The sequence below is a fragment of the Lepisosteus platostomus genome, chromosome 21, assembly GCF_059453375.1.
Source record: "Lepisosteus platostomus isolate fLepPlt1 chromosome 21, fLepPlt1.hap1, whole genome shotgun sequence".
NCBI classification, from domain to species: Eukaryota; Metazoa; Chordata; class Actinopteri; order Semionotiformes; family Lepisosteidae; genus Lepisosteus; species Lepisosteus platostomus.
Window position 1 is genome coordinate 17,705,207 of NC_142631.1, and position 25,793 is coordinate 17,730,999.

Consider the following 25,793-nt stretch of genomic DNA (forward strand, 5'->3'; position numbering starts at 1 on the left):
AAAATTCGTCTAAGAGAAGAACTTTATTTGACACTTGTTCCCCCTTTTAACATAAATACATTTGCATTACATTCATTAATTCGCTCGTACTCTACAAAGGACAAAATTAGTATCGTTTGAAACAAATATCTTGCATTGATCTTTGCATCACGTCAATATTTCAGCGAGCACTGGCATGAGTCGCACGCACAGAAACGGCACAGCGCCTCTCACAGCGGGACATGGATGCAGGAGCAAGGGAGGTTTCAGATTTGAAGGAGACACTCCCATCTTTAGAAAAAGACTTCTGGACCACGGAAGATGCTATATAATACACGTCAAATTCACATCATCTTGTCAGGCTGCTGGAATACACCGAAAGAGCAGTTGCGAGATTCCAAAAGCGGCAATCAATCTGGAGGACATGAGAAGAAATATATATTCTCTACATACTGAAGTGGAATAGACTAACAGGGCCCCTGGGGCATCACTCTGCAGCCACTGTGCAAATCTTAGTATAGGAACACATTGACTGAACTGCGCAAGGAGGTCATGTGTTTCACACCACATTCTTAGAAGGCACGTGTCCCTCTCTCTCGGCCTTGTGCACATTCACTCCGCCCACGCGTGACCCTCGGGCAGCTTCTGTTCTCGGCTACCTGAGCCGTCGCAAAATTGGAGGACCTCAAGACGGGGAAAAAGAAGAAATGGGCTGCCACTCAGAAACATTACCGAGTTCGAGACGGTTACTCCGAGACCCGAACAGCCTCCTTTTTCTGTGCCGACAGCAGAGAGGAGCCGCCGAGTCCCACAGAGCCTAGCACTCATCTGCGTTCCGTACATCGGGAGTAAGGCAAGTTCTGTTTTCTCTTTCTGAACAGCGTGCGGGTTCGGCATTGAGGTGCAGATGGACAAAACAAGGCAGTTTTGGTTCGACAGCATAACAGGAGTGCCAAAAACACTGAACCATAATTATCCCTCTTGTACAATTCTTTTTCACCCCCTTACACTTTTAGAAGCATCAGACTATTGTGCATCTTAATATTTCTAGGACTACAGATTAAACTCCCTACCAAACAATTTTAATGCTACAAAAAAATCACACCTGTGACATATTCCAACGGCCGCCTTTTTGTCTTTCCAAGTACAAGAAACATTCACCTGTGGTTAAAGCATTTTAAAGTGCTCGAGTGTGAAGCAGAATATTTAGTTATTCGGAAGCAGGTGGAAAGCAGTGCTCTGGGACTCAAAACTCGGCACAAATAATCCTCAGTCAATATGGATGGATCACACCTCCTTTCACAGGTTTGCAACATCTCATTATAGAGCAGATTTCTGTAACAGTGCGATTTTCCCCCCACAACAATGCAGAGGAAAATTATCCAATTAATTTATCAATATAATCAATTAAGGCTAAGACTGGCAGCCCCTGTAATTTTGATTTCTTGAGCTCCCTTGCAGACTCTGAGGTTTCCTTTCAGACACCCCTGCCCAATCAGGCAACTTGCTGGAACTGTCAATTTTGCAAAGACTAAGATTCCAATCAGACTAACACTGCAGTCAGGAAGGTCCAATAAAGCATATTTGCTCCTGAGGGCATAAGCAAAGAACCCACTTGAAATGAAATGCTGATTTGTCTTTTTAAACATGCAAACTCCTTACAACATACAATTTATAACTTTTTTTAACAGGCCATTTTAAAATAAATATCTGGTTAGCACTGTAAGATACATACAAAAATAAATTATTCCACTGCTTCATCACCCCTCTCTTCATTCATTCTGCTAGACAAAGCAGACAGTTAAGACACTACGGATTCCCCATCCACACTGTTTTAGAGACTAAATCAACAGAAGTAACCTCCCCCAGCACGTATACAGGTTTGGTTCCTTTTTTTCTGGGTTGGGAGACAAACAAATCAGTTCAAATTACACATTTTGGAAAGCAAATAAAAAAACAAACTAATGTAAACAGCAGGTGACAATTTAGACCAAATTCATCGGACATATATAAGAATGCGTTATCCTGAAAACGAACTAAAAATGTACATTAAAAAAATAACAGGTACACGGGTGATTTAAATAAGTTAAAAAGAGCCCTTCAATCAGGTGTGTGTGTTTGGTGGCAGTTTTCTTTAAAGCCATGCAGATAAGCAGGCACAGTCCCAGTCCTGCCAGACCCGACAGGGAGGATGCAGTTAGAACAGCAGGAAGGGAAGAGGTGAGAAGGTTTTCTAATACTGTACAGGCTCTTCTGCGTCGAGGTGCTCCGCTCAGGGGACGCAGGGCAACACTGACCTGCTACAGCAGTGGAGTACAGAAGGTATCGTGGACCCCAGAGGGAGATGAGGCGTCCTCATTCCCAAACAGATCACAAGCGCTGAGCTGCGCTGCGCGTGTCCAATGACTGATCTGTTTTGGGGTGGGGGTGGGGGGGGGGAGGGGGTTCTGAAACTTAAAAGGCAACTACTGCTTGGAAATGTCCCTCTGGGATTAAAAAAAAAACTGAACTGAGAACCTTCCAAATGTCCAACGGTTTCACAGTGTCACAGCGGCGCTATCGATCGGTAGCTTTCCAGTTCCTAGTGTTTTCAGACATTCACAGAATGAGATGATCGGGCAACCCCGGGCCTCTCGACCAGAGATTCTGCAGTCTCTTGTTCTCTGGGTCCCTCCTGCGCCCCCGCCCGCCCTCTCACCGGGACTGCACCCCCAGAGTCACTTTCAGGTTCTCGTACACCACGTAGCTGATGCTGACGGCCGGGATGACCTTCATGAAGTTGGGCGCCAGCCCCCTGTACAGCCCCGACGCCCCCTCGGTCCGCAGGATGTGTCTGAACAGCCCCGTCATGGACATCTGAGGGGCTCCCTCTACACTGGCTGGAGAGGAAGGAAGAGGAACATGAGGACAAGAGCCGACACCCTGCCATTCCTTCGCCTTGCTGCAGTTACTGCTCTGCACATGCATGCTATACTATATTGTACTATACAGTTGGGAATTCAACAAGTCTTTGGAGAAGTGACAAATGTGCCACAGAGTTAAATGAACAGGACAGAAGGTGAGCTGAGCAAAAAAAAAAAACCTAGCGGACATCGCCATGGGGACCGCGGGAGTTGCCGCCTCCTCTCTCTCACCTTGCGCCTGCATCCGGGTCCGGACCAGTGCAAGAGGGTAGCTGGCCAGCTGGCCGCACGTGCTGGACATCGTCCCGCAGGCCAGGAGGACGAACACGCCAGGGTCAGCGCTGTCGGTGGCGTACCGCTGCAGCCAGGAGTTCTTCAGCGTCTGGAGAAGACGAGAAACCGGCGATCACCTCAGCGAGACTTGCGGGGAGTATGTAGAAATGAGATCTGCACACGGAAAGGCCTGCCGTGCTTCCCATTTGCAAGTGTGATACAACATTTGGGTGTGAATTGCTCAGGGCTTGCACGCATGAGCACAATAAAGAGCTTCTGCCGTGCTGCCGGCACTGGAAATTCAGGCTCTTCCGAGCTTCCTGTCCACTCACCTCGTACACCGCCAGGTCGATGCCAGCGTAGGGGATGATCCCCAGCATGTTGGGAACGTAGCCCTTGTAGAAGGCAGCCAGCCCCTCCTTCTTGAAGATGTGCTTGGCGCAGTCCGCCATGCCCGAGTACTGTCCCGTCTTGCGCAGCGCCAGTCTGGTCTTCAGGACCTGGGCAGACGAGCGACAGGTCAACACCGAGGCCCTGGGCAGTGCTGCTGTTCCATACCATGAGAATCAGAAATCGCCTCTCTCGCATTTTTAGTTCTTTTTAATGAAACTCAAGAAGATGTTGCATTAAATGTTGGAACAGTAACCGCACTCATAAAGTATGATTGTTTAAAAACAATCAGCATTCAGTTTCCATATTACACTTCTTCCACTGCCACCCCCAAGCTGGAAATCCTGATCCCAGACTCCCAGGTGACCCCGACAGCGGGCACAGTTCTCACCTCCATAGGATAGATGCTGCTCTGTGCAATCGCTCCTGCAAGGGAGCCGGCGACGAGCCTTTCCAGGATCCCCAGCGAGTTCTGGCTGCTGCCCATCAAGCGCTTGATCTGCAACCAGGGAAGCAATCGTTGAGACGGTCTCTTCCGCGGCGCTCAACAGACATCTGAACGTGCACGCCAGCATCACGGAGGGGACCGCGGAGCGAGGCTCTCGTGACCCACCTGCTCGTACGCCATGAACTTGATGGCCGACTCGGGAGCGATTTTGATGACATTGATGCCATTTCCTCGCCACAGGGAACGCATCCCGCCCTCGCGGATCATCTGCGTAAATCCTCCCACGATGCACATGTTGTTCGCCCGGGACCCGTGAACCTGCAGACCACACAGAGCACGATGGTGATGATGATGGAGAACAGAGAGGCACTGATGAGGAGAAGAACGGCCTTCATTATCTTTACTACACCCGCACTGCTCAAGATGTCAACAAGTAAAAAAATAACTTTTTAAATAAACGAATGTAAACAGCAGTTCCAGAATTTGCGTGAACCTTTTTTTTTTTAAGATAACCATTTTACCAAAAATGGGGATCTATCTGGTCAGCCAGTGCACTTTACTTATTTGCTAGGGGGGCAAAGTGTAAAAAACAATTCGGTGATACTGCCCTACTTTCCACGGCCCACTGAGAACAGCTTTGGACAAACAGATCTGACGTCGGCCGCCGGGACGGAGGACCTGCCCCCAGCCGGAGCCACAGGTGCGCTGGCGTTTGTAGCTCGCGATTGGCTCGGGAGCTCCGAGCTCATCCCAGCGGCGGCGGCGGCCTCTTGAACACAGGGTGCGTGGACTCCCGAACCCGCCGCTGGCACGTTTACTCATTAACTCATTTACTGCTGTTGGGAAACCGCCATTGCAACACTAGAGAATTGCGACCCGGGAGCAGAGAGCGAAGCTATTTTTTAGCTCCCATGAATTGCATAACTGGTGTACTTCCATAGTCCATCTCCTTTTATTTTTGGAATTGGATTTATTTTTCCAGCCGGCCTCATCGTGACGCACAGCTGTAGCGCCAGACTATGCTTCTTCTCCTAGACCTCACACTTCCCCTCACAGTCCCAGGTCTTCCTATATAAAGGGCCCCAAGTGGATGACGGAGCCATGTCTGGTGGTGTTGCAATGAAAAACAGACACAAAGTGCACAAACTGCACATCCCAACAGGCCTATTTGGATGCACTGGCAACAAAAACGCTCATGTACACAACGCAACCAGCAACGACCAGTCCAGGAAACCGCGGACGTCTACAGAAACGCCTGTCGCTGTGGCCGAGCCGCTTCCTACCTGCATGAGCACTTTGAGCCGATCCAGAGGGGCTGTGCAGGTCCTGGACACCGCGCCTGCTCCTCCGCCCGCCACTAGGTGGCGCCACCACATCCCCGTGTTCCTCTCCTCCGCCGTGAACTCGTCCGGCACCATCAGGCTCTCGCCCACATCGAATATCTGGGAAAGCAAAAGGGCCAAGGGGGTCAGATAAGGAAAAGAGAAAAGTCGCCTGCATGTCAGAAACTCCCTTTCCGTGAGCGGGTGCTGTGGAGTAGGACCAGCCTTACGACCCAAGGAAAGAGACCCACGCTCCTCCGAGCACGTTTTGGAAATACAGATTAATATCCCGAGGCCTGTCAGTACAGGGGGTCACACTTCTGACCAGAATTGAAGATAAAAGCTAAAAATAATGACACCAAGAATAAAACCTCCTTTAACTCGACAGGGACTGAAATGCTGACATTAACTTTCATAAAACGAACGCAGCGTTGGAAATGCACCAGGGTGAATCAGAAAAGCAGATTTCTAATGAGAGTGTCGGCTATAGAGCACAGCTGGAAGGGAGCTCTTTGAGCGCTGAAAGGGTTTTCAATAAGGAATGCAGCTCTTGCAGAATGTCCCAGGGCTGAAGTACAGAATTGTGACATTCAGAAGCTCTTTCAAAAGTGCTTGTTAATTCCAGACTTGCACCGGCCATGGGCCACACTGGTTCTCTTTTACAGGCAAATAAGATAACAGGATGTCCTTACAAATAGAGCACTGGCAAACCAAGTGAAACATCTGAACTAGAAAAAGGGAATCAAATTTTTTTTAAAAAAAAAAAGAATAGTGCTTAAATTGGGTGGTACTTCCAGAAAACAATTGAAGCACCAAAAGCTATTCTTTAAAAATCTAACCGAGTGAAAAACATCCATTTCTCAGGACAGGACTCTGCAATTATGATCATATGTCAAACAATACTGGCAGAAAACAAAATCCCCTTCATTGCTGAGAAAATACATAAAATATGATGCAAGTTAACCGAAAAATGTTCTGTTGTTCTCTACCTGTAACCAGCTAAGTGAAAGCAGCTGGATTTTAAAAAGGGATCAGCAATTAAAAGTATCGTCTCAGAAATTTCAATTAGGATATTCATCTGTCCCAGTTTTTTTAATTGTGTCAAGCTGTTCTCACCGATATTTATACTCAATAAATTAGGCACATATTACTCTGAGGTTAAAGAACGAGCCTGAGGCTTCTCGTCTACGCCCTTAAAGATTTAAGTAACTAATTTATAGAGGTCACAGCTTATAATGTGCATCATAAAACGATTCCCACAAGAGATCCAACAGCCTGCAGAACAAGCACACCTCACAGCCAGCACATGAGTGCAGTAACACGATGTGACCAAGGCTAATTTTAGACCTTCCTTGTGATCTGAAAGTGTCAGGAGCCACTGGCTGTCCCCAGCACGAATTAAGAGAGATGTTTTGACACCTTTGGTTTTAATATGGCACAAGGAATTACATAACCCGCCCTAGCGCTGTGTGTTGGGGTCTAGTCCGAGTGATTTAAGAGTGAATGTTCCCTGACCTTAGCCTGGGCTTTGTAAGGGGATTATGCCAACAGCTCAGTAACGGCCTGTTTCCTATTCATAGCCTCCAGATTTATTAATCCGTCTGTCGCACAAACTGCTCTTCCAAATCAGGGTGTTCTGCCAGGTGACTCTTGCAAAGGAATATTTCTGGATTCCCCTCTCAGGCAGTCAGGGCACCCTTGATGCAAGGGTGTTGGTTAACTTTTAGCATGCAAATAAAACAGAAAACTACAACATCAACCCCTGCCTAAGCAGCAACTTCAACTTCAGACTCAACAAACCTATACTTAGGACTAGACAACCCTTTAACTCTAATGGCATGAGATCCTCAAACCAACTAGCAGCTAATGGCAAATCTATCAAGCTACGTGGCATGAAGGGTCTTCTCTTGTTTGTAAACTTGATGATGTCAGTGCGCTGTGATGGCATTAGCAATGTCACTCAGAGGAGACCGTCCAAGAGCACATTTAGCTTGTAAGTCTCACCTGACCTGAAGCCAGTTATATGTACGCAGTGTAATCAGGCTTAAGAGGTAAGTCTAATGCTATCAGGGCCTCATGGTCCAGAAGGAGTGACAGGGAACAGGGAAGCTCCGAAGGAAAAGAGTAGAGAACATGCAGTCTGTACTCACCGTGGAGTGCTTCCAGTACAGAATGATTTCGGGAATATTATCGGCTGGGTGCAACAGGTGATAATCTCTCCACTCATTCCAGTCAATGGTCATTGTACCGTTCTTGTCCATGCTGCGGGGGAGAACAGGGCTCACATGAATATTTTTACAGTAAGAGATCCGTAAAAGGTGCTGTGAAGGGACACTGGGCCACATGCTTTAAACAAAAATTGCCAATACTGCGATGCCCGGCTGTGCATGACATGTGCTGCCCAGGGACTTTTTGATGAAAGCAAAATGGATTTCCAAAATAACAAAATTCAGGACTAAGTGGGGGGCTAAGGGAATTAACCAAACTGACTGCTGGACTTTAACAGCTGTTGCTTGAAATGAAACGAGACGGCCAAGCCAAGCACATGGTCAGGAAGCGCATCTCTTACTTACTAAGTTATAGGGGCCCAGTTTTGACCCTTCCTTATTCTGAGACAAACGAGACAGCAAGAAGGAGAAGTGAAGACACATTGCAGAGGCACAGGACTGTAGACAAGCCATTTCATGCACACACACAGTCTAACCATCGAGGTGCTCTCCCTTGAATAGGAGTAAACTAACCCAAGGAATCTGAAAATAGTTTGAAACTTTCGGTTTGGGAAATAATTCTAAAAAGGAAAATAATAAGCAAATGAACAAATGTGAAAAAAGTTGTTCTGTCTATCGGAAAACACACACTATAGTGTAATAAAGAGAGGATAATTCCTCCTAAACCCAGGATAGATTAACAATTATCATGTCACATCAAGGCCTTCCAAAATTACTTAAGGATATGATTTTGGATTAAGCTTAGAAAGACCATTTTGTTACCAGTAACATTTATATTATATTAAGATGACTGGGCTTTACCGTGAGCTGAAACCAGCCAGGCATTAGTGAGGCAGATTAGGAACCTATCCAGCGCAGGGAGCGAGAAGAGACAGCAGGACACACACAGAGCTGATTTACAAGAGAAACCGAAAGCAGGCCGACACCTGCAGCCAGCACAGGAAAAACCCTGCCCTGCCTCACCTCTTCAGGATCTTCTCCGCCTGTTGCTCGGAGATGTGCACGCCCAGGTCACGCAGCGACTGCATAATCTCCTGTGCATCAATTCGACCTGCGCGGGGAGGGAGGAGAGTCAGAGAGACGGGCAACACGAAATATCACAATAATACAAGTTCACACTGCGTGAAAGAGCCTAGTACTGTCTGTACAACCACCACAAAAACAGTCTCTGAAATCGTTCATCGATTTTCAGTTAGATCAAGATAAATGGATCTTAAAAGGAAAATGTAAAAGGGAAACACTATAAATCTCCGCCTGCTTATTGTGCATTCAACACAGGCGTGCTTTACCATCGTTCTTCCTGTCCAGGCTCTTGAAGACGAGCCGCAGCTTCTTCTCGTGGTCGCGGAGGTAGTGGACAAACTCTTCGAAGTCCAGCTGGCCATCCAGGTCCTTGTCCCCGGCCTTCACAATTTTCTGAAACCCAAACGAACGAAACTTAGGAAAAGGCAAGGAAAGGGGGTCAGCGAGGGGCCACCACCGGAAAAGGCACCTGCTCTCGGCTCAACGAGAGACACCACAGAGGTGGCCGATCGGATGCTCTTTCCACCACCTAGTTGGGTTGTTTGCTCATCCGAAAGGAAGGTATCGGGTACAAGATAAAACCGGATTGTCCAGCCAGGAGGGTGGAAAGGGCAGGTTCCCACTTCCTGGAGCGCTTCGGGCAGTGTTCCACGGCAGAAACACACGCAGGCCACTGAGCAAGGACAGGCATGTGACCCGCATGAATGAGCCCTTCGCCCGGATGAAACAGGCAGAGGCCAGCGCAGAACGCGATAGGGCTGAGTGACCAGTTCCTTTTCTCGCTTATCTCTCCAATCATCAACTTATGGACCGCGTTATCTCTGGCATGTGTTTCATACATTTCCCAAGAAACGGAACGAGGAAAACACATGTAAATGAGTCATGACTCACAGGGTGGGAACCAAGTGTTTTTCCGAGACCTCCAGCTAGCCGACATCCTGCTGGCCTTTGTACTACACAACCAACACGTCCTTAATTAGAACAGCCCTGTAACGAATGTCAGGGTAGTAACAGGAGATTTCGAACGGAAGGCCACAGAAGCACAGGAGTGCTCTGGTGCATCACCTGATACTGTAGCCAGTCATGGGGTCTTGGCCCTTCTCACACCACAAAGCCCCAGCATCTGACACAGCAGGTTCAATAGCAATCTATTCATGCGGCTGCACTGGGTTTCGAGGTGAATTGTTCTTAATTCCCAAGCCTACTGCGACTTCACGGGGCTCCACAGGTTAGCAGCAGAAACAGAACAGTAAACCTCTCCAGTTATTCGCTCCGCTGTCCCCGGGCACGCCCCCACACCGTCCCAGACCCCCCCACCGCACCCCCCGGCGAGATTCTCTTTCTTCCAAGACAAACGGCCCCTTGTTCGGAGCCGCCTGGGAGAGCGAGGGGAAACCCAGGCACGAACGGGGGCGAGGACGAAATCTGTGGTGCACAGACTGCCCCGGGCCCCCGACAGCGCCGCTGCTGCCGCCTGCGACACGAATCCTGATGCCCTGCCAGCGTGCAGCAACACCACCGAGCCTGCCAGGTCATACAGTACAGGCAATTTATAGACTGTCACCATGCCTGCGGCCGCGTGAAAGCCAAGCTGGACGTGGAAGGCCGCCAACTGTCCGTCTGCGCGTCTAACAGCGAGAACCCGCGGGTCAGCGGCGTGCTCTCGGCTCTCCCCAACACCTGCAAACTGGGGGCCCCTTGGCAGTCGAACAATTCTGCCGTGTTCTGCATTCCCAGGAACCAAGAAGGCAGGAAGTAAGCATTGTTTCACGCGCGGAGCTGACATGACCGACGGCAGAAGACCTGCACAGTAAAGAGGAGGCGGGCTCGCTGGACGAGAGGTCCCTTAATCCCATCTGGAATGGGACACCCCCCCCGTCAGCAGTGAGAAAGAGCTCAGGCGTGTTTCATGCGTTAGCTGGCAGTATTTGCTCCTAGTTTGTTTGTTTGTTTTGCTGCTTGTCTCACGCTGGTCAGTAGCTTTGTATTTTATCCACCCATCTTCTGACCACGTCAGGGCTACAGGAGAGCTGGGCACCGGCAGCGGGCACAAGACAGGACACACACACTCACACCAGGGGTGACTTCCCCAGGTGACAATTAAACTACCAGCCTGTCTTTGGACTGTGGGGGGGGACAGACAGACTCCACACAGACAGCGCCCCAGGAACTGAACCCAGGGCCCCAGCGCTGTGAGGTAGCCATGCCAACCACTGCGCCGCTGTGCCGCCTGCTACAGATTTGAATTGCATCACCATCGGTTCCAAGATTGACAAGACTTGGCTGGGCTGAGGAGCTCAAGTGCCAAATTCCGCTCTTTTGTAATTTCTGTGAGATAAAGGCAGGGACTCCGTCTCGCTGCCAAAGTCCAGGCACAAAGCTGAACACATCAGTAAAGGTCCTCAGCCTGCAGTGTCACCTCTCCACACTGCGCCTGACTGATGGTCAATTTTAATATTGGATATTCCCGTTTCACATAGCTGTCTTTACAGAGATTTGGCAGTAGCTAGTGTAGTTCCCCGGCACCTTTAAATAGCACTACTGTACAACACTGAAAAACGATTTATTTTTCTATCAAAGGAAGCATTCCTACAACACGAGTACTTCTTATTTTTTATGACAAAGAACCATACCGTTTTATCACGTCCCAGGGATACACAGCAATTAGAACTGGTTTTAAATGATGATTTTATAGCGAGACAATATTCGCCCCGTCTATAAGCCACGTCGCAGCTCTAGCAGAGGGCAAAGATAAGGCGATAAGACTTCAGGTTAGTCTACCGGCGGTTAAAAACAGGTCAAGCATTCTTTTACACGGGTTATTAATAAAAAAAAGGCAAGAGACGTCATGACTGAAAATGAATGAAGCTGCCTCTTGCAGTTTTTGATTGTCCTAGATGTCCCAAGGCGATACACACTGAGCGGTCTGCTGGGAACAGGACCCGTGTCGGAAGACATTCACCTCCCCATTCACAGAAAACATGATTTCGCGACTCCGGCCCTTCACAGCCTTCAACAAAACCGATACTGCCATCTGCCAAACGAGCAGGAAACCGCTCTTTCCCAGCAAGCGGAAACAGGTTTTTTTTTTACAAAGCTGAACAACTGAATGACTTCCCGCTATCGAGGGGACATAACTGCGTACTGTACTCGTCTAGAGAGGTACAATATCGGAAACCACCGCAACAGTAAGAATCTAAAAACCAAGGAATCAAATACACCAACGCTGATCGCAAAAAGGGAAAAAAAACCCGAATCGTTTCGCAATCCCAGTTTAGTGGGTTCCGCTCATTTCCCGAAACAAGACATAACCACTTCGACCCAATATCACCCGTGTTCGTGTCCCGTGAACTCGAAACCCGTCCCGCACAGGCAGGACCAAGCTTGCAGGTAATAATAACCCTGGACCCAGAACCCCCCCAGCTCACCTGCCGCCACTTTCGATAGGTGGTGAACTCCTGAGACGGGAGGAACAAGCTCAGCTTGAACAGGGACTTCAGCTCCGACGGTAGTCCGTTTGACTCAAAGTACTCGAATTCGGTTTGATCCGAGTTAGGAAGAGGCACGTAGAGGCACAGGCACAGCATATTACTCCGCTAACAATAAATAAGTGAATAAATAAATAACTTAGAAGCAGCCCTACTCTGCCTCCCGCACCGGAACTCTGCTCTGAAATGCCGGCAAGAGGGCCGGCCGGCACATGGTATGTAGGGCCGACGGCTAAGCTCCTCCCACTCTGGGGCACGCTAGGCCATGGCGCACTCCCATTGGTCCGCACCGTCGGCTTTCTCCCCCTCCGACGTCATTATGACGTCAATTAACCGGGCCAATCACAACCGCGTGCCGTACCCCGGCCCCCGAGACGGTTGCGTCATGCCGGCGAAAGTGGCAGGCTTTCCGGCGGGCGGGACGCGTCTGCCGCTCTGACTCCCCGTCCCTCCGGGCGCCACGGCAGGGGGGACTGGCGAGGAGGGACTTCAAAAGATTTCTCAGAAAGCAAAATAAAAAATAAAAAAGGGCAAGCTGGCTGCATCCGAAGCAAACAGATTTTTTATGCAATCTAAATAATATAAGCAAGAGGAGTAAGAGGTTAGAATATGGGAGGACGGAACCAAGAATGATCATCGAACAGTATTTTAATTTCATTAACAAGCGGCCTCCTGTCAGCTGATGGGGCGCAGACGTGAATACTGGTGTGTAGCCACGACCCCGCTCGGTCGTGCGGCTGTGAATCGTAAACGCAGAAACGGAAAACTACACAGAACAGTATCAACACGTCAACATGATGTTTTGGAGGGCGGGGGAGGGAAAGCGAGGTCACTGACGTAAGAAAGGTGCTTTCAAATCCCAGAAAGTCACTTTGCTAGTGTCGTTTCCCACAAGAGACCCATTTGCAGCACATGAATTGACGTGAGCCGAACGCCTTTTCTCTCGCTAGCTACCCTGCAGTTACTTCCGCTGGAGAAATGAGCATCTTGCTTTTCATCCTTTCACAAACCTGCTTTCTTACAGACAGTATGTGTCCGATGTCTCCAGAAAAGACATAACAGATTAAGCGCTGGACGACTGCATTCCCTTTCTGCCTGCCCTCACAGTCGATTACACTATTCTGGAACTGACAAGCAAAGGATTAAACCCACTGAGGAGCTCGCTGCCAGCTTCAACCACAAGGAACTGCATTAATACGCATTACACGTGATCCCCTTGCTGTTAAAAAAAACACAACTGCACATAAAAATCCTTCAAACATCCTTTACAGATTCAAATCTATCCCCTTGATAAACTGAGGCATGTTGAATTTAAGGATTAATACAGAAAGTTAACATCATGAGAGTGCTGCACAAAATCCTCGCTTCTTCTCGCTACGGAGACAGCGACAGCCCATGACCAGGCTGACCGATCACCTGCCCCTGCTCACAGGAGTCTACACCCAGTGGTGCAGTAGGCTGCCCCACTGGGTCATTTCAGAAGACACAGAGGAGAGGGGTCCGCAGCCTGGTCGTGTTTCTCCTCAACAGGGAACACGGCTCGTCTTTCCATCCGACTTCACTGTACAGCTCTGCGCTACTCAAGCGGCCACATTCATCCCAAAAGAGAAAGACTTCCTTTCTCTTTTGGGATGCTTTGACCTCACTCAGTTTGTTTGTACCCCTACACATAACAAAGGACACACCTTAGATCTAATTATTGCAAATGGCTCCTTTGTCTCCCACTGCTCTCCCCTTGACCTAGGCCTCTCTGACCTCTTAGCTGTTCTCTTCAATCTGGAATTACCTGTTTCTAACACTCCCCCTCACACTCTGTACATTTCCGCAACTGGCGATCAATTGATCACCCAAGGTTTGCAAATTCTGTTCTGTCCTCCTTATCCTGTTTCTCTTCCTCTGACCCTCTAGAGGACAAAATACAGTTACTTGACAATGCTCTTTTATCTACCCTCGACACCTTTGCTCCTTTAAAAACTCGAACCATCTCCTTCAAATCCAGACTCAAAACCTTCTTCTTCAGAAAAGCCTTTACTGAACTGGTTCCATTCTTCACCCCTCTGCTCTTCTAAATACCACCTTCCACGGTCTCCTCTATTGTTATTGTTGTAATTATAATTGTGTCCTATCTTGTGAAATCTTCTTATTTATTGTTGTAGTCTTCTTATTTATTGTTATTGTCATCCTGTAAAGCGCTTTGAGAAGCCACCTTATAAAATAAAGTTTATTATTATTATTATCCCGGGAACAGCTGGCGGCGGGACAGTGAATTCCATCTGGAGGCGCAGATGAACGGGGGCTTGATTTAGCGATAGCTGGCTGCTCCTTAGTGGTGCAGGTATTTACAACCACACAGCAGGCCCATACAGTTTAATTAACAACTTACAGTAGGTCTGATAACTGTGTTTTAGTACTTGACCTGGTCTTTGATATTAATCCCTTAAAACGGAGGCAGGAATGGATGATTTCAGGAATGTTCAGGAAAAAAAAATGCAAATGACAGACAAGCCATCTGCTGCGGCTTATGACTCATTTAGGCTGAGTAGGAGGACTGAAACGCCTGCGATCACGAAAAATCCCACACACTACACTTGGTAAAAGCCCTTCTCTCACTTTGGAAGATTCGCCTGAAAACCGCTTTACAGAAGAGAACCGAACGCGATCCTGCCCTAATTTAAATCGGAGACGTCACGCAGCACCGGCAGGAAAAAAGGAGAGGAGCTCGGACTGCAGAAGTCTTGACCTAGCAGACTTTCCCACGTGTTTAACCACACGGCCAGAAACAGCAGGGCTCACAGCCGTCGGGATCTTCCTCCTGGCCTGGCGACGCGTGCAGGAGGCTCCCGGTGGGCAGAAAGGCAGAGGCGGATTCGTTTCGGGGTGCTACGCCAAGAAAACACGCTCGGGGCCAGCCAGGCTGGTACACACCCCTTCATTAAGGCACGAGACGCTGGAGCCGATACACGAGGAGGGACGTGATGACCACAGGCTCTCCCCTCTTGCTCTTGCAGCCTCTCTTTCCAAGGTGCAGACCCCACACAGGACCACCTGCGCCAGGTGTAAGGAGCTCCTGGCCGGACACCCCCTGACGCCCCTCGCGGGGGGCTCAGCTTTCACTTCACTCAGGCGCCTATTTATAGGCTGGTCACACGCCCCAGCCCCCGGCTCGGGCTGGAGCGAAACCAGACCTGCGCGAGGTCCAGGAATGACGCCCCGATTCCAGGCTGGGAGAGAACACCGGACAGCGAAAGGCAAATCCCGAACACAGGACAGAGGCGGCTGTGACCAGGCTACTGTTCATACAACACGGGTGGACTGCAGGCCTGTATGTGACCATTTAAAGAGTCAAGGGAAAGGTAGCGCAGGCCCTGAGGAACAGGACACGCAGCTGGCTTGTGGTCAGAGAGCATGTTTATTGTCTCTGTGTCCGGACCTGTTTGTCCTTTCAATGTCCTTTAAAGCAACAGATTAAATGTTTAAAAACTTCATGGAAGACAAGGAGACGTGTATATCTATCTATTTGGGATTTTTAAAAGGTGCACACTGTGTGTAGGTTTCCATGAATCCATTTTCTTACTCCTTTATCAATTTCAGGGTCGTGGGGGAGACGGAGCCTATCCCAGCAGCCCTGTGGCCCTGCAGCTCCCAGCTGGCAGCCCGCTGGAGCCCAGCAGTGAGAGCCTGGCCAGTACCTGGAGGGGAGACTCCTGCGAGAGCTGAGGCTGCTGCTGGAAGAGGTGTTAGTGGGGCCAGTAGGGGGCGCTCACCCTGCGGTGGGTCCTAATGCTCCAGTATAGTGACGGGGACACTATACTGTAAAAAGGAGCTGTCCTTCGGATGAGACATAAAACTGAGGTCCTGACTCTCTGTGCTCCTTAAAAATCTCCCATTGGCCCTTCCAGTCATGGCCTCCTAATAACCCCATCTCTGAACTGGCTTCATCACGCCTCCCCACTGAGAGCTGGTGTGTGGGGAGCAGACTGGCGCATCATCCAGGTGGGGCTGCATACTGGTGGGGCTGGAGGGGATCCCCATTACCTGTAAAGCGCTTTGAGTGGAGTGTCCAGAAAAGCGCTATAGAAGCGTAAGGAGATTTATTATTAATTATCCCAGCAGGCAGTGGGCGCCGGGCAGGACACACCCTGGACAATATGCCAGTCCATCAAAGGACAGACACACTCACACCAGGGGCAATTTTACCAGAAGCCAATTGACCAGCATGTCTGTGGACGGTGGGAGGGAACTGGAGCACCCGGAGGAAACCCACGTGAACACGGGGAGAACACACAAACATGCTTAATACACGCCGACGCGTCCATTTTGTTTCTTCAGGACAAACAAGAACAAATGCTTTTATAGTAATGGCCCATGATGCACAACCTCCAAGCTAATGTTGACATATGTTTTCACAGAATATGATTTTATTACAGCGATAGGAAGACGTGTACTGCGATTGTATGGCGTCCTGTCAGGGTTGTACACAAACTTGCGCCCAGTGCTTGCTGGGATAGGCTCCGGCTCCCTTGCTCCCAACCCCAAATCAGAAGAAGCGATTAGAAAATGGATGGATGGAAAGAATCAAATACTCTTGATCAGCGTTGCTCACGTCCTGCTGCACTGGAGAAAAGTAAAATAATCACAGGAAATTCAGGGAATCGAATGGGTTTGACCACACCGGTCACTCCAACGCCAACAGATGCCAGAGGAAGTAACTGCATGTGTGAGCATGTACAGTATCCTCTGAGCCGGGAGCAGAGCAGCCAGCCACAACAACAGCCCTGCACGTGTCTGTGCAGAGGGACACTCGGATAAAAACAGGACTTACCGTACAGGGGGGTCCAAAAGCCAGCGGACCCCCCCCACCCCCCGCCCCCGCCCACTCAGCCTTTCAGCAGTCAACAATAACAACCCCGGCCATTCGGAGGGGTCAAGCTCTGTGACAACGTGCACTCAGGATCATTAAACCTGTTTTCAGGAGCCGTGCAGCGCGATTACTGTCAGGTAATATTTACAAGGGCGGTCATGGTTTATACAAAAACAGGACAAGGTCTTTGTTTTTTCCCCTGCCGTCTTGAGGAGGTTTTACTGTCTGCTTACGTAATGCGGAGCCTAACAGCCAGAACACTGAACACGCGTCTGTGTGCATCAAGCCTAACGACAGGGTTTAGTACATCTTATCAGCTGAAATCCAGAACATTCAGACAATTCATACTTGCCGGGCAAAACCGAGCTGTAAACCCGCACATACTGTAAAAGTACAAAAACAACACAAGGCAGAGGGTTATGCAAGCTATTGAGAAAACCTTTTTTTCTGATCTCAAGCTGGTATTCAAGATTCAAGGTGATTTTTCAGTCCCCCAGAAATGCCCCAGTAAGATGAAAAAGCTCATCTGTGAAACGTTTCAGATAAGAATGTATAAGAACAAAAATCTTATACATTGAAACAAAAAATCCAGCTTTCTAGACCTTTATTGATTTGTTTTTGCGACAGTACTTGAGATGCAATGTGGACCACTCAATACTAGTATCCTAGGAGTGCTGAAGCCTTTTACTTTAAATTTCTTTTAAAGTTGCCATCAAGATCAGCTTCACAGAGGGAGAGAATAACGACACTCTGGCTAGCGTTCCGGCATTCTGGAATAAGGGCAAACAACAACTTTGGGTAAGAAATGCAAAAACTGCAAATTCAAAACAGAATCTGTTTTATACTGTAGGGAACCCGAGTTTGTCTTTAGAAAAGGGAAGAGTTCAAAACATGCAATGAAGAACATGAAGACCGCTCGTTTTGGTATCAGCTGCCGTCAGATTGGATTGCAGCAGTACTGGACGATCTGGAGCTCCTTAAAAGCCCACTGCTACAATCACACGCCGAGCGAGTCGCCCTCAGTCTCTCGCACCCTGCTGCTACTGCCATGACCTGCCGTGCCCGGCACCCAGCAACTGAACAGGAGCAAAGACACAGCTGGGACTCGGGGCTCTGGGAAGTGATCCTTACACGTCAAAGTTCTGCTTCTTTGCTTCTTACTTTACAGAAGCAAATTCCTTACAAGGGGAGTGTTTCCAAAACACCTGCGAAATTGTACACTTTTAAGACCTTTTCTCAGAACTGTGGCTAGTTAACCTCTTTAGAACTCTTACAAATGTTGTCTATGAAAATAACTGTATCCTGTTTCTCCTGGCTCTTGTTGATGAAAAAGACAATCGAAAACGGGACGTTACGTGCCCACATTCTTCCGTGCCCAGCGAGGATGGGTTTTTCCTGAATGAAGCTGGAGAAATCAGGGCACTGCTGGTGCACATTCTTTCTTGCTTGGTTGGCATGACTTTCCTGTAAATACATAACAGGAGTCTGTACAGTCCTGGAGCCAGAACTGTCACACCACTGCACAGGCAAGGTGGACTGCTGACGGTGCACGACCGCTGCACATCGTGCGCCAAGTGTGAAACAGCAAATGACACCAAGTTGCTCAATGTATCGATTGCAAAAGCAAGACTAGCTTCCATTGCACAAGTGTGTATCAAAACCCGTCTCCCCTGCTTGTTAAATCTAGGATAAAGCCAGGTTTTATAACCTGTGTTTCCATACCAGTGCTGGTCCCACATGCAGCGCGCCTGGGTAACAGGACGGGCAGGAAGGAGGGGCAGTTCTACAGGCCTGAGCCCCTCGTACTCCCGATGCGGTGAGCTGTACTCCTTGCCCATATACACAACCATGAGAAGGATGCTGTGTGCTGGTTTCATACTTTCCATGTCAGAACATCCCTGCATCCCTATGACACATTCAGACTACATGTGAGCCAGTGGCCCAAGTCCCCTGTTAAGGGGCCCAGCAGGACGACCCCAGGTAGACCCGTCCTGGGTGGAGCTCGGTGCTCAACCCCTGTGGGAAAGGCAAAGGGTCTCGAACCACAGCCCTTCTAGTGCCTTCTCTCCTCTCCCTTGTCTACGTCCAGCGCAGTGCTCTGCACCTCTCTGGTCAGGGAAGAGCCGGGTCCTGAGGGCAGAGCTGACTCCGCTAGAACGCAGTTCAAAGCCACTCCCACACTCGCATACTAATGACGGTATGGGCTCACGACTCCTCTAAACCCTGAGACGCAGCCTCTTAAGGGCTGGGGTTTCCAATCAAACGTGGACCGCACTCCAGAAAACCAAAGCCCGCTGTTTAAACCTCGTCTTAATTCTTTGCATTCACACAGCCGGCTCCACGCTGAGGGACCCCCATGCTCTTCACAGACAGGAACGGGAACCACTTCATGCCCACGACTGCATCTGCGGCAGCCACCCCACTGCGCCCCACTGCGCCCCACTGCGCCCCACTGCGCCCCACTGCGCCCCACTGCGCCCCAGGTCAGGAGGAGGTAGAAACGGCCCCCCTGACTGAATTGCAGGGGGAATTTAGGGAGGACAGGAGATACAGGCCCAGAATGGAGTTTATCCACGACACTAAGGTTAACGCCTCTACTTTTATGAGAGTACCATGGACCTTTAACAACTGTGTGAAGTCTGTACCTCCATTCAAAAGCACATCTAAAAGACGACATCTAAAGAGCTTTCGAAATTAAGCTCCTGTGGTAAAGGGCCGCTGTGCTCGGACACATTTTCACCCGCGGTCCAGCTCCTGTCTCTCTCCCAGACACGAGACAACGGGCTGCATGGGCTCAGTCTGCAGAGCACAAGGCGGAGGAAGGTGATGCAGAAAACATCCCTTGAACAGGAAGCACTCCGAGACGGAGGATTACAGTACAGTAATTACCGACTGCTCCCCACCATTTTGACGCAGACAGCCTTAGATTCAGGATTAGATATCCCATCTACTTGCTTGAGTAAGCTTTCTCTGCAGTGCACACATCAGGCAGGCCTCCTCTGACTCTTCCATCACTCACAGACGTGAACTCCCTAATAATGGCACTAGAGGCAAGCCTGGAAGCGAAGTTTCTGTTGCTTATGCTGCAGTTACAGAAGCCCAACCCCTTCCCAGAGGAAGCTAGAGGAAGTACTGATGGGTGATCACCTCCAGTTCACAATGTCACACATTTCAGTAGGTTTAGCTAGTCGTGTGCTGAAAGGCATCAGCCTTACCACACTAGGGATCATGTCTGGAGCCCCACGATCAGACAGCGCTTACAGGCTTAAACCCAGACTGCACTTCAGGCCAGTGCCGAAATCACAGCGGTCCAATACTGAAATCACTGTCGTCTGGAGGGAGAACAGCCGCCAGTCCTGAGGCCCAGCGGAGCGTGGGCACCGCGCGGGGTGCCCTGCCGTGGGCTGCGTGGGTGGCGGGGGTACCTGTTTGAGATCTTCTGGGGGCGCCACCACGATGATCATCGTCGTCTTCTCGGTCCTGACGCTCTCCTCTTTCCCCTGCCTGGCTCCCGGAGCTCCAGCTTTCCTCTCGGCATCCCGCTCCTCTCCCTGAGCCCTCGCCGGCGCAAACCAGCGGGACAGGCACTCCCACAGCCCCTGCGCCATCCCTGCCCCCAAGAACCCCGGAACCCGAGTCTGACAGCACCCTCAGCTGAACTCCCCCGCCGACAGGCTACACCGCCGCGTCCGCCGGGACACAGCCTGCGGGCATCACGGCCGACGCTTCCAGAAAATCCCCCTACGCCTCACTATCCTGCGCTACCCCTGGTGAGAGAGCCCCCCTCTCAGACACGAGGAGCTGCGCGCCGGGGGACATCAACCCCACCGAACACTTCTGTTCAGCTGCCCTAGACTGCAACGAAAGTCTAATCCGCCAGCAAGAGTCCGAACTGTGGCTTTCCTTCAAGCCGCCTGCGCCGGTCCAGCGCGGCCGTCTGGCTGTGTGGCTGATTTACCTATGCGTTTGAAATTAAGAAGCAGCATTCACAGATCTGGACAGAGAGTGACTTTTTATCCTCCTCTTCCTCCTCTTCCCAGGGCGGCAGGAGCTGTGAAGACGAGAGCTGGGGAAACCTGCCCCAGCGCAGAAGGGACTGATGCGGTACAAACCGGCTCCCAGCCCTCCTCAGACCTGCATCCTCACTGCAGCTGTGCTGCAGCCAATCCACGGGCCTCACACTGGCAGGTCTGCTGGAAGAGGCTGAGTGCCCACAGCCAATCGAAAAGGGCCTGAGTGCTGATGGATTTCTTGCCATCAATAGAGAGGAACTTGCCACCCCCCTCCACCCCCTCCCCTCGTCTCTCTCTCAGGCACGCTCACCCCCCCCACCTCTTCTCGGGGAAAATCTGCTGACAGTGTCCCCCCTCCCCTTCTTCCAGCCACCCCGGCAGCCTGACGGCGTCACCACGGCAACACCCCCCCCTCTGCAGAGGGGGAGAGGGCAGGCAGGCAGGCAGGCAGGCAGGCAAGAGGGGTCTTTTCATCCGGAGCCCCCTCCTACGCTCCCTTCCACACGGAAGAGCAGCCCGTCCAGCTGGGGCCTGCGGCGCCTCCTGAGTCCCTGTGCTGCGTTTCGGAAGCTCTGGAAGTACCCTGGCACTGAGCAGGGAGAGCGGCCCGTACTGCTGGACGGCACTCAACCGCGAGGAGGGAATGTGGCCCATGGTGCTCCAGTGCCAAACGAAATGAAACTAGAACTATGTCCAGTTTCCTGCCTCTCCCCCTTGCTTTCCACCGCTGTGCAGGGCATCCCTGCGTGTTGAAGCAGCCCTCGGAAGCACAAGAAGCTGAGGAAGCTTCCGACGCACAGGCGTCTGGTAAGAGCCCAGCTGCAGGGCAGGAGGAGGCTCGCGACTCTGAGGAATGAGCGAATTTGACTTTTCCACTTAAGTGACAAGAAGTGCAAATGATTAAATAAAGCAGCAGCCAGGCTGGACTTTAGTGGGGTCACTGCAATAGCATGTCAAGCCCACACACACACGAGAGCTTTCAGAATCCACCTCCTGGCTGAATACGAGACCTGACGGTGCTTCTCAATGAAATGGAAGGACAAGTGACCAGTGAGGGGGAGCCCCCTGCTGGGAGGATCAGAAACTGTAGCACTTCCATTTGAATTGCTTTTACAGAACCTGTAGTCTTTTCCCTCGAGCTCTGCGACATCCAAGAAACGTGCTTACTGCGAATACCGACGCGAGGACAACCCACTACAGTGTATACATTTCCCAAGTGCAACAGGCCAGTTGTTCCTTATCGTGCGTCTGTGTGAGCGCGAGACAGTGCACACAGTGCGTAGCTGTCGTGCCGCTCGGAGAATCCCGTCACGTGTGCCACTGCGAGGCGGCAAGTCCAGGGCGACTAACTGAGCCGGTGCTGGTGTGAGCTCATGGGAAAACAGCCGCCTTCCCGGGCACACGCTCACGCGCACACTGCTCCTGTGAGACGGGTACAGTCCCAGGGGCTACAGCGCTGCAGCACGACTCATGACCGCCCTGCTGGAGAAGGGTGCCGGGCTCCTGCTCATGCCTGGATGACACGCAGCATCCTCTGTGGTTTGAGCGCGATGCCTGACGGTCACACCCCTCCTCTGAGCAGCGTGAATGCTCAGAGAGTGAGTCTGCTGCCTTACCAGCAATAACAGGAAGTGGTCTGACTTTTATTTAATCCAGCCTAGACAAACAAAGGGACCCAATCTCATTATTTTAAACCCAATCCTCTCCACACTCTGTTTCTTAGTGGCTGTGATAGTGTCATTTCACGGAAAGCCTTCCTATTTTTCAGTGTGAAACTAATCTTCCACAAATCTTTACTGGTTCCCATCGTCTTCCTCACTGTTGAGCTTCCAAAGCCTGAAAAAAAAAATCAGGTCTCTGGAAAGAGTTTCACAGCCACCTCCTGAGAGATTCCGAGACGCTCCCGCAGCTGGAAGTGCCCCTGAAGAGGACTGGGCCTCCGCTCGCCCCGGCCTTCCCTGGAAACACAGCTGAGCCCCAGATAAGCGCAAGCCGCCTGCCGCAGCCGGTGATAAGCAGAGCTCTGGAACGAGAGCCCCATCGGTCTGCTCCTCCCCGAGAGAGGCTGTGTGACAGCTTAGGCTCCTCAAACACTCGTGAAAATCTTCACCACCGCTGGGCCTGGGCACTGACAGGAGCCCACTTATTCAAGGCCCTCTTCCCCCGCAGCGCAGTAGAAACCAGGGGTCTCATACTTCAGTCCTGGAGGGCTAAGTGTCTCCTGGGTTTTATTCCAGCCGTAACAGTCAATTACTGTACACACGGAGGACATCACTGTTTAACTGAGGATACCAGGGAGTCACCTACCCCGAGCGCACTCAAATCCCGACTCAAAACCTTCTTCTTCAGGAATTGATGCAATAATGATGATGCTTCTACATTTGTAGTCCCCTGTGTTTCTTTGTGCTGATTTTATCTCCTATTGTTGCCACCATTTTCATTTGTTTTAACTATTTTTTTGTACTTTTCCTTTAAAGCACTTTGATAACAATTTTAAAGGCGCTATATAAATACAGTTTATTGACGTTATTAGGAGGAACATAATTATTATCTGGATATAGAACTGTATTTTTTCCCCTCTCTCACACAACAAATCAAATCACTGAATATTCCAAAATGGCTTTCAAGGCAAATGTTCCACCATGATGCATCTCGAAAGGTTTCTATGCAGAAATCAAGCATAGAGCAGCACTAATGTCACTTCACTGCTGTGTCCACTCCTCATCCAGGAAGTCCCGGTCAGAAATGGACAGGCCGTGGGTGTGACAGAGCAGCGCTTGCTGGTGTTTTTCCATCAGCGACGAAAAGTAACAGCAACCCAACCAAAACCCCCCACACACCCCGGGTCACACCTCCGTGCGAATTCCCCCGCGGGCCGTTCTTCACCTCCAGCTGCTCCGAGGACACACTGCTCCCCTCCCCCATGAAAACAGAAACCCTCCCCGTCGCCCAAGACTGGGAAAGATATCAGGCTTGAGTCAGCGGCCGACAGAAATGAGGAAAGCACAAAGAACTCAAATGATAGTTTTGAGGCCTGTTGGCTCAAACCTGTAATCCCCAATTTGAAATTTGAAGAGAAGGTAAACACGCCGCTGTTCTGTACCAAGAAATCTCCCTTCCTAGTTTTCGCAAGCTGAGTAGGAACAAGGATTCCAGGAAAACTCGGATAAGCCCTAGTGATTTTCCCACAATTATGTCTGCAGTTTCTCTGGCAAGGAGGGCTGTGTTTTTTTTCCCCAGTAGCGTTCCAGCCCTGCCTGGAAGTCCTGCACAGCACACGTGCGTCTCTGCCACGCTGGCCTCCTGCAGTCGTGCTCAGGAAGCTCGCAGGAGGAACAGCCAGTTTGTAATAACAGTGCGCACTGCCACCCACTGCTGTGCAACACCACGCTAATAGCACCCTATAAAACACTTCACACCCTGGATGGACGCTTATCCCTCTCTCAGTGTTATCAGTGTTGCACTGTCACAGCGGGGACACAAGGCTCTTTTAGGGGTGCAGTTTAACCCTGACCCCCTCATTCTCTAGCTCATCACGTGCAAAACACTGAATGTGCGGTTTTATCTGTCTTGAGCCAAAAACAGCTTCAGTTTAAAGGTGTTCATGGAGCTAGAATGACGCACTGCATTTTTCTCTAGAACGAGCTTCTAGGGAGATCAGACCTGGAATCAGCCTGGAGCATTTCACTGCCGGGACGCAGTCTCTGAACTTCTTTAAAGGGGAGCTGCAGCCCCAACTTCTCAGACCGGTTATTAAAATGTCGGCAACAAACTAAATTCATATACAGAATATGGCTCTGGGCATACCTGGAAATGTAGCCTATCTTGTGATGTAAATTGGAGGGGTTTTTTTTTGCTGTGTACATTTTACTTTTATTACGATTTGAAATGCACTCATCGATTCTGATTATTTCTAATCCCAAAATACGAAAACAGCATCGCAGTTCCCCTTTAAATAAAGCACACTGCATTGAACCGATGCAAGACGTATCCGTACGTGATGCTGTATTTCAACAGCCCACGACTGACCCGAGAAAATCCAGCCCAGAACATTTGCAAACGTTCCCAACGTCACCACACCTGATTTGCATCACAAATCAAAACGCCCTGTTTCACTCCGAGGTTTGTTGACAAAGAAAGCCACAGCAAACCTCAACTCATCTCGCTTACACTAATCCTCAAGAAAACAATGAACTGATAGGAGAGGAGGGGAGGGGTGAGTGTTCTCCTCGTCTGGGTTAGAAGATCTGAATGTAAGACTACTGTGAACAATCGCTAAACAGGCTCCCCTGTGTATTGCTCAGGAGGGTTAAACAACTTCTCAAAGATAGAGTCGATACTTCCAGGGAGCACACCCGGCCCGTTATTCACAGGGAGCAGCCATTCAGACTTAAACCCAGACGGTCAACGGCACAAACAAAGCTTGAACTGAGTTTTATTCTCCTTTCCTTCCAACGGCACAAGTATGGATCGCTTGTCCGTTTCCTAGCTGCTGCATCCAATCCAGGGTCGCGGCGGAGCTGGAGCCCATCCCAGCAAGCCGTGCAACAGGACGGGACGCCAACTAACCTGGCAGCATGTTTCTGGACTGTGGGAGGAAACGCGCTTGAACCAGGGGAGGACATACAGACTCCACACAGACAGCACCCCAGGGCCAGAACCGAAACCTGGGCCCCGGCGCTGCGAGGCGGAAACGCTAACCCCTGCGCCCCCCGGCTGGATCTCCTGTCAAACAGACAAAGGTTTGCTAACCCAGCAGACTTTCCCAGTGGAATCGGATTTCTGGTCTAAATTCTTAAGAGGTCTTGACACCCCTAATTAAAAAGAAAGCACAAAAGCATAATTCCACGAAAAAAAATGATAGT

At 50.2% G+C, this 25,793-nt stretch overlaps 1 protein-coding gene across 5 annotated transcripts in view; it reads right to left on the minus strand.

The window, feature by feature from the left end:
- Window positions 1-4: 4 nt before the first annotated feature.
- LOC148644154 (mitochondrial adenyl nucleotide antiporter SLC25A25-B) overlaps window positions 5-25,793 on the minus strand; it is a 28,639-nt gene continuing 2,850 nt past the window's right edge. The window contains exons 1-10 of one of the 5 annotated variants that reach the window (XM_088615379.1): window positions 20,341-20,865; window positions 8,833-8,959; window positions 8,507-8,594; window positions 7,466-7,577; window positions 5,277-5,435; window positions 4,159-4,362; window positions 3,937-4,044; window positions 3,488-3,655; window positions 3,114-3,264; window positions 5-2,858 (exon numbers count right to left, since the gene is read on the minus strand). In XM_088615379.1, coding sequence (XP_088471505.1) covers window positions 2,674-2,858; window positions 3,114-3,264; window positions 3,488-3,655; window positions 3,937-4,044; window positions 4,159-4,362; window positions 5,277-5,435; window positions 7,466-7,577; window positions 8,507-8,594; window positions 8,833-8,959; window positions 20,341-20,523 — 1,485 coding nt within the window. In that variant the 5' untranslated portion in view covers window positions 20,524-20,865 and the 3' untranslated portion in view covers window positions 5-2,673. Of the gene's footprint in view, window positions 2,859-3,113; window positions 3,265-3,487; window positions 3,656-3,936; window positions 4,045-4,158; window positions 4,363-5,276; window positions 5,436-7,465; window positions 7,578-8,506; window positions 8,595-8,832; window positions 8,960-11,994; window positions 12,296-20,340; window positions 20,866-25,793 lie in introns of those variants that run through there. The other 4 variants (XM_088615380.1, XM_088615382.1, XM_088615377.1 and 1 more) reach the window with 4 other exon arrangements.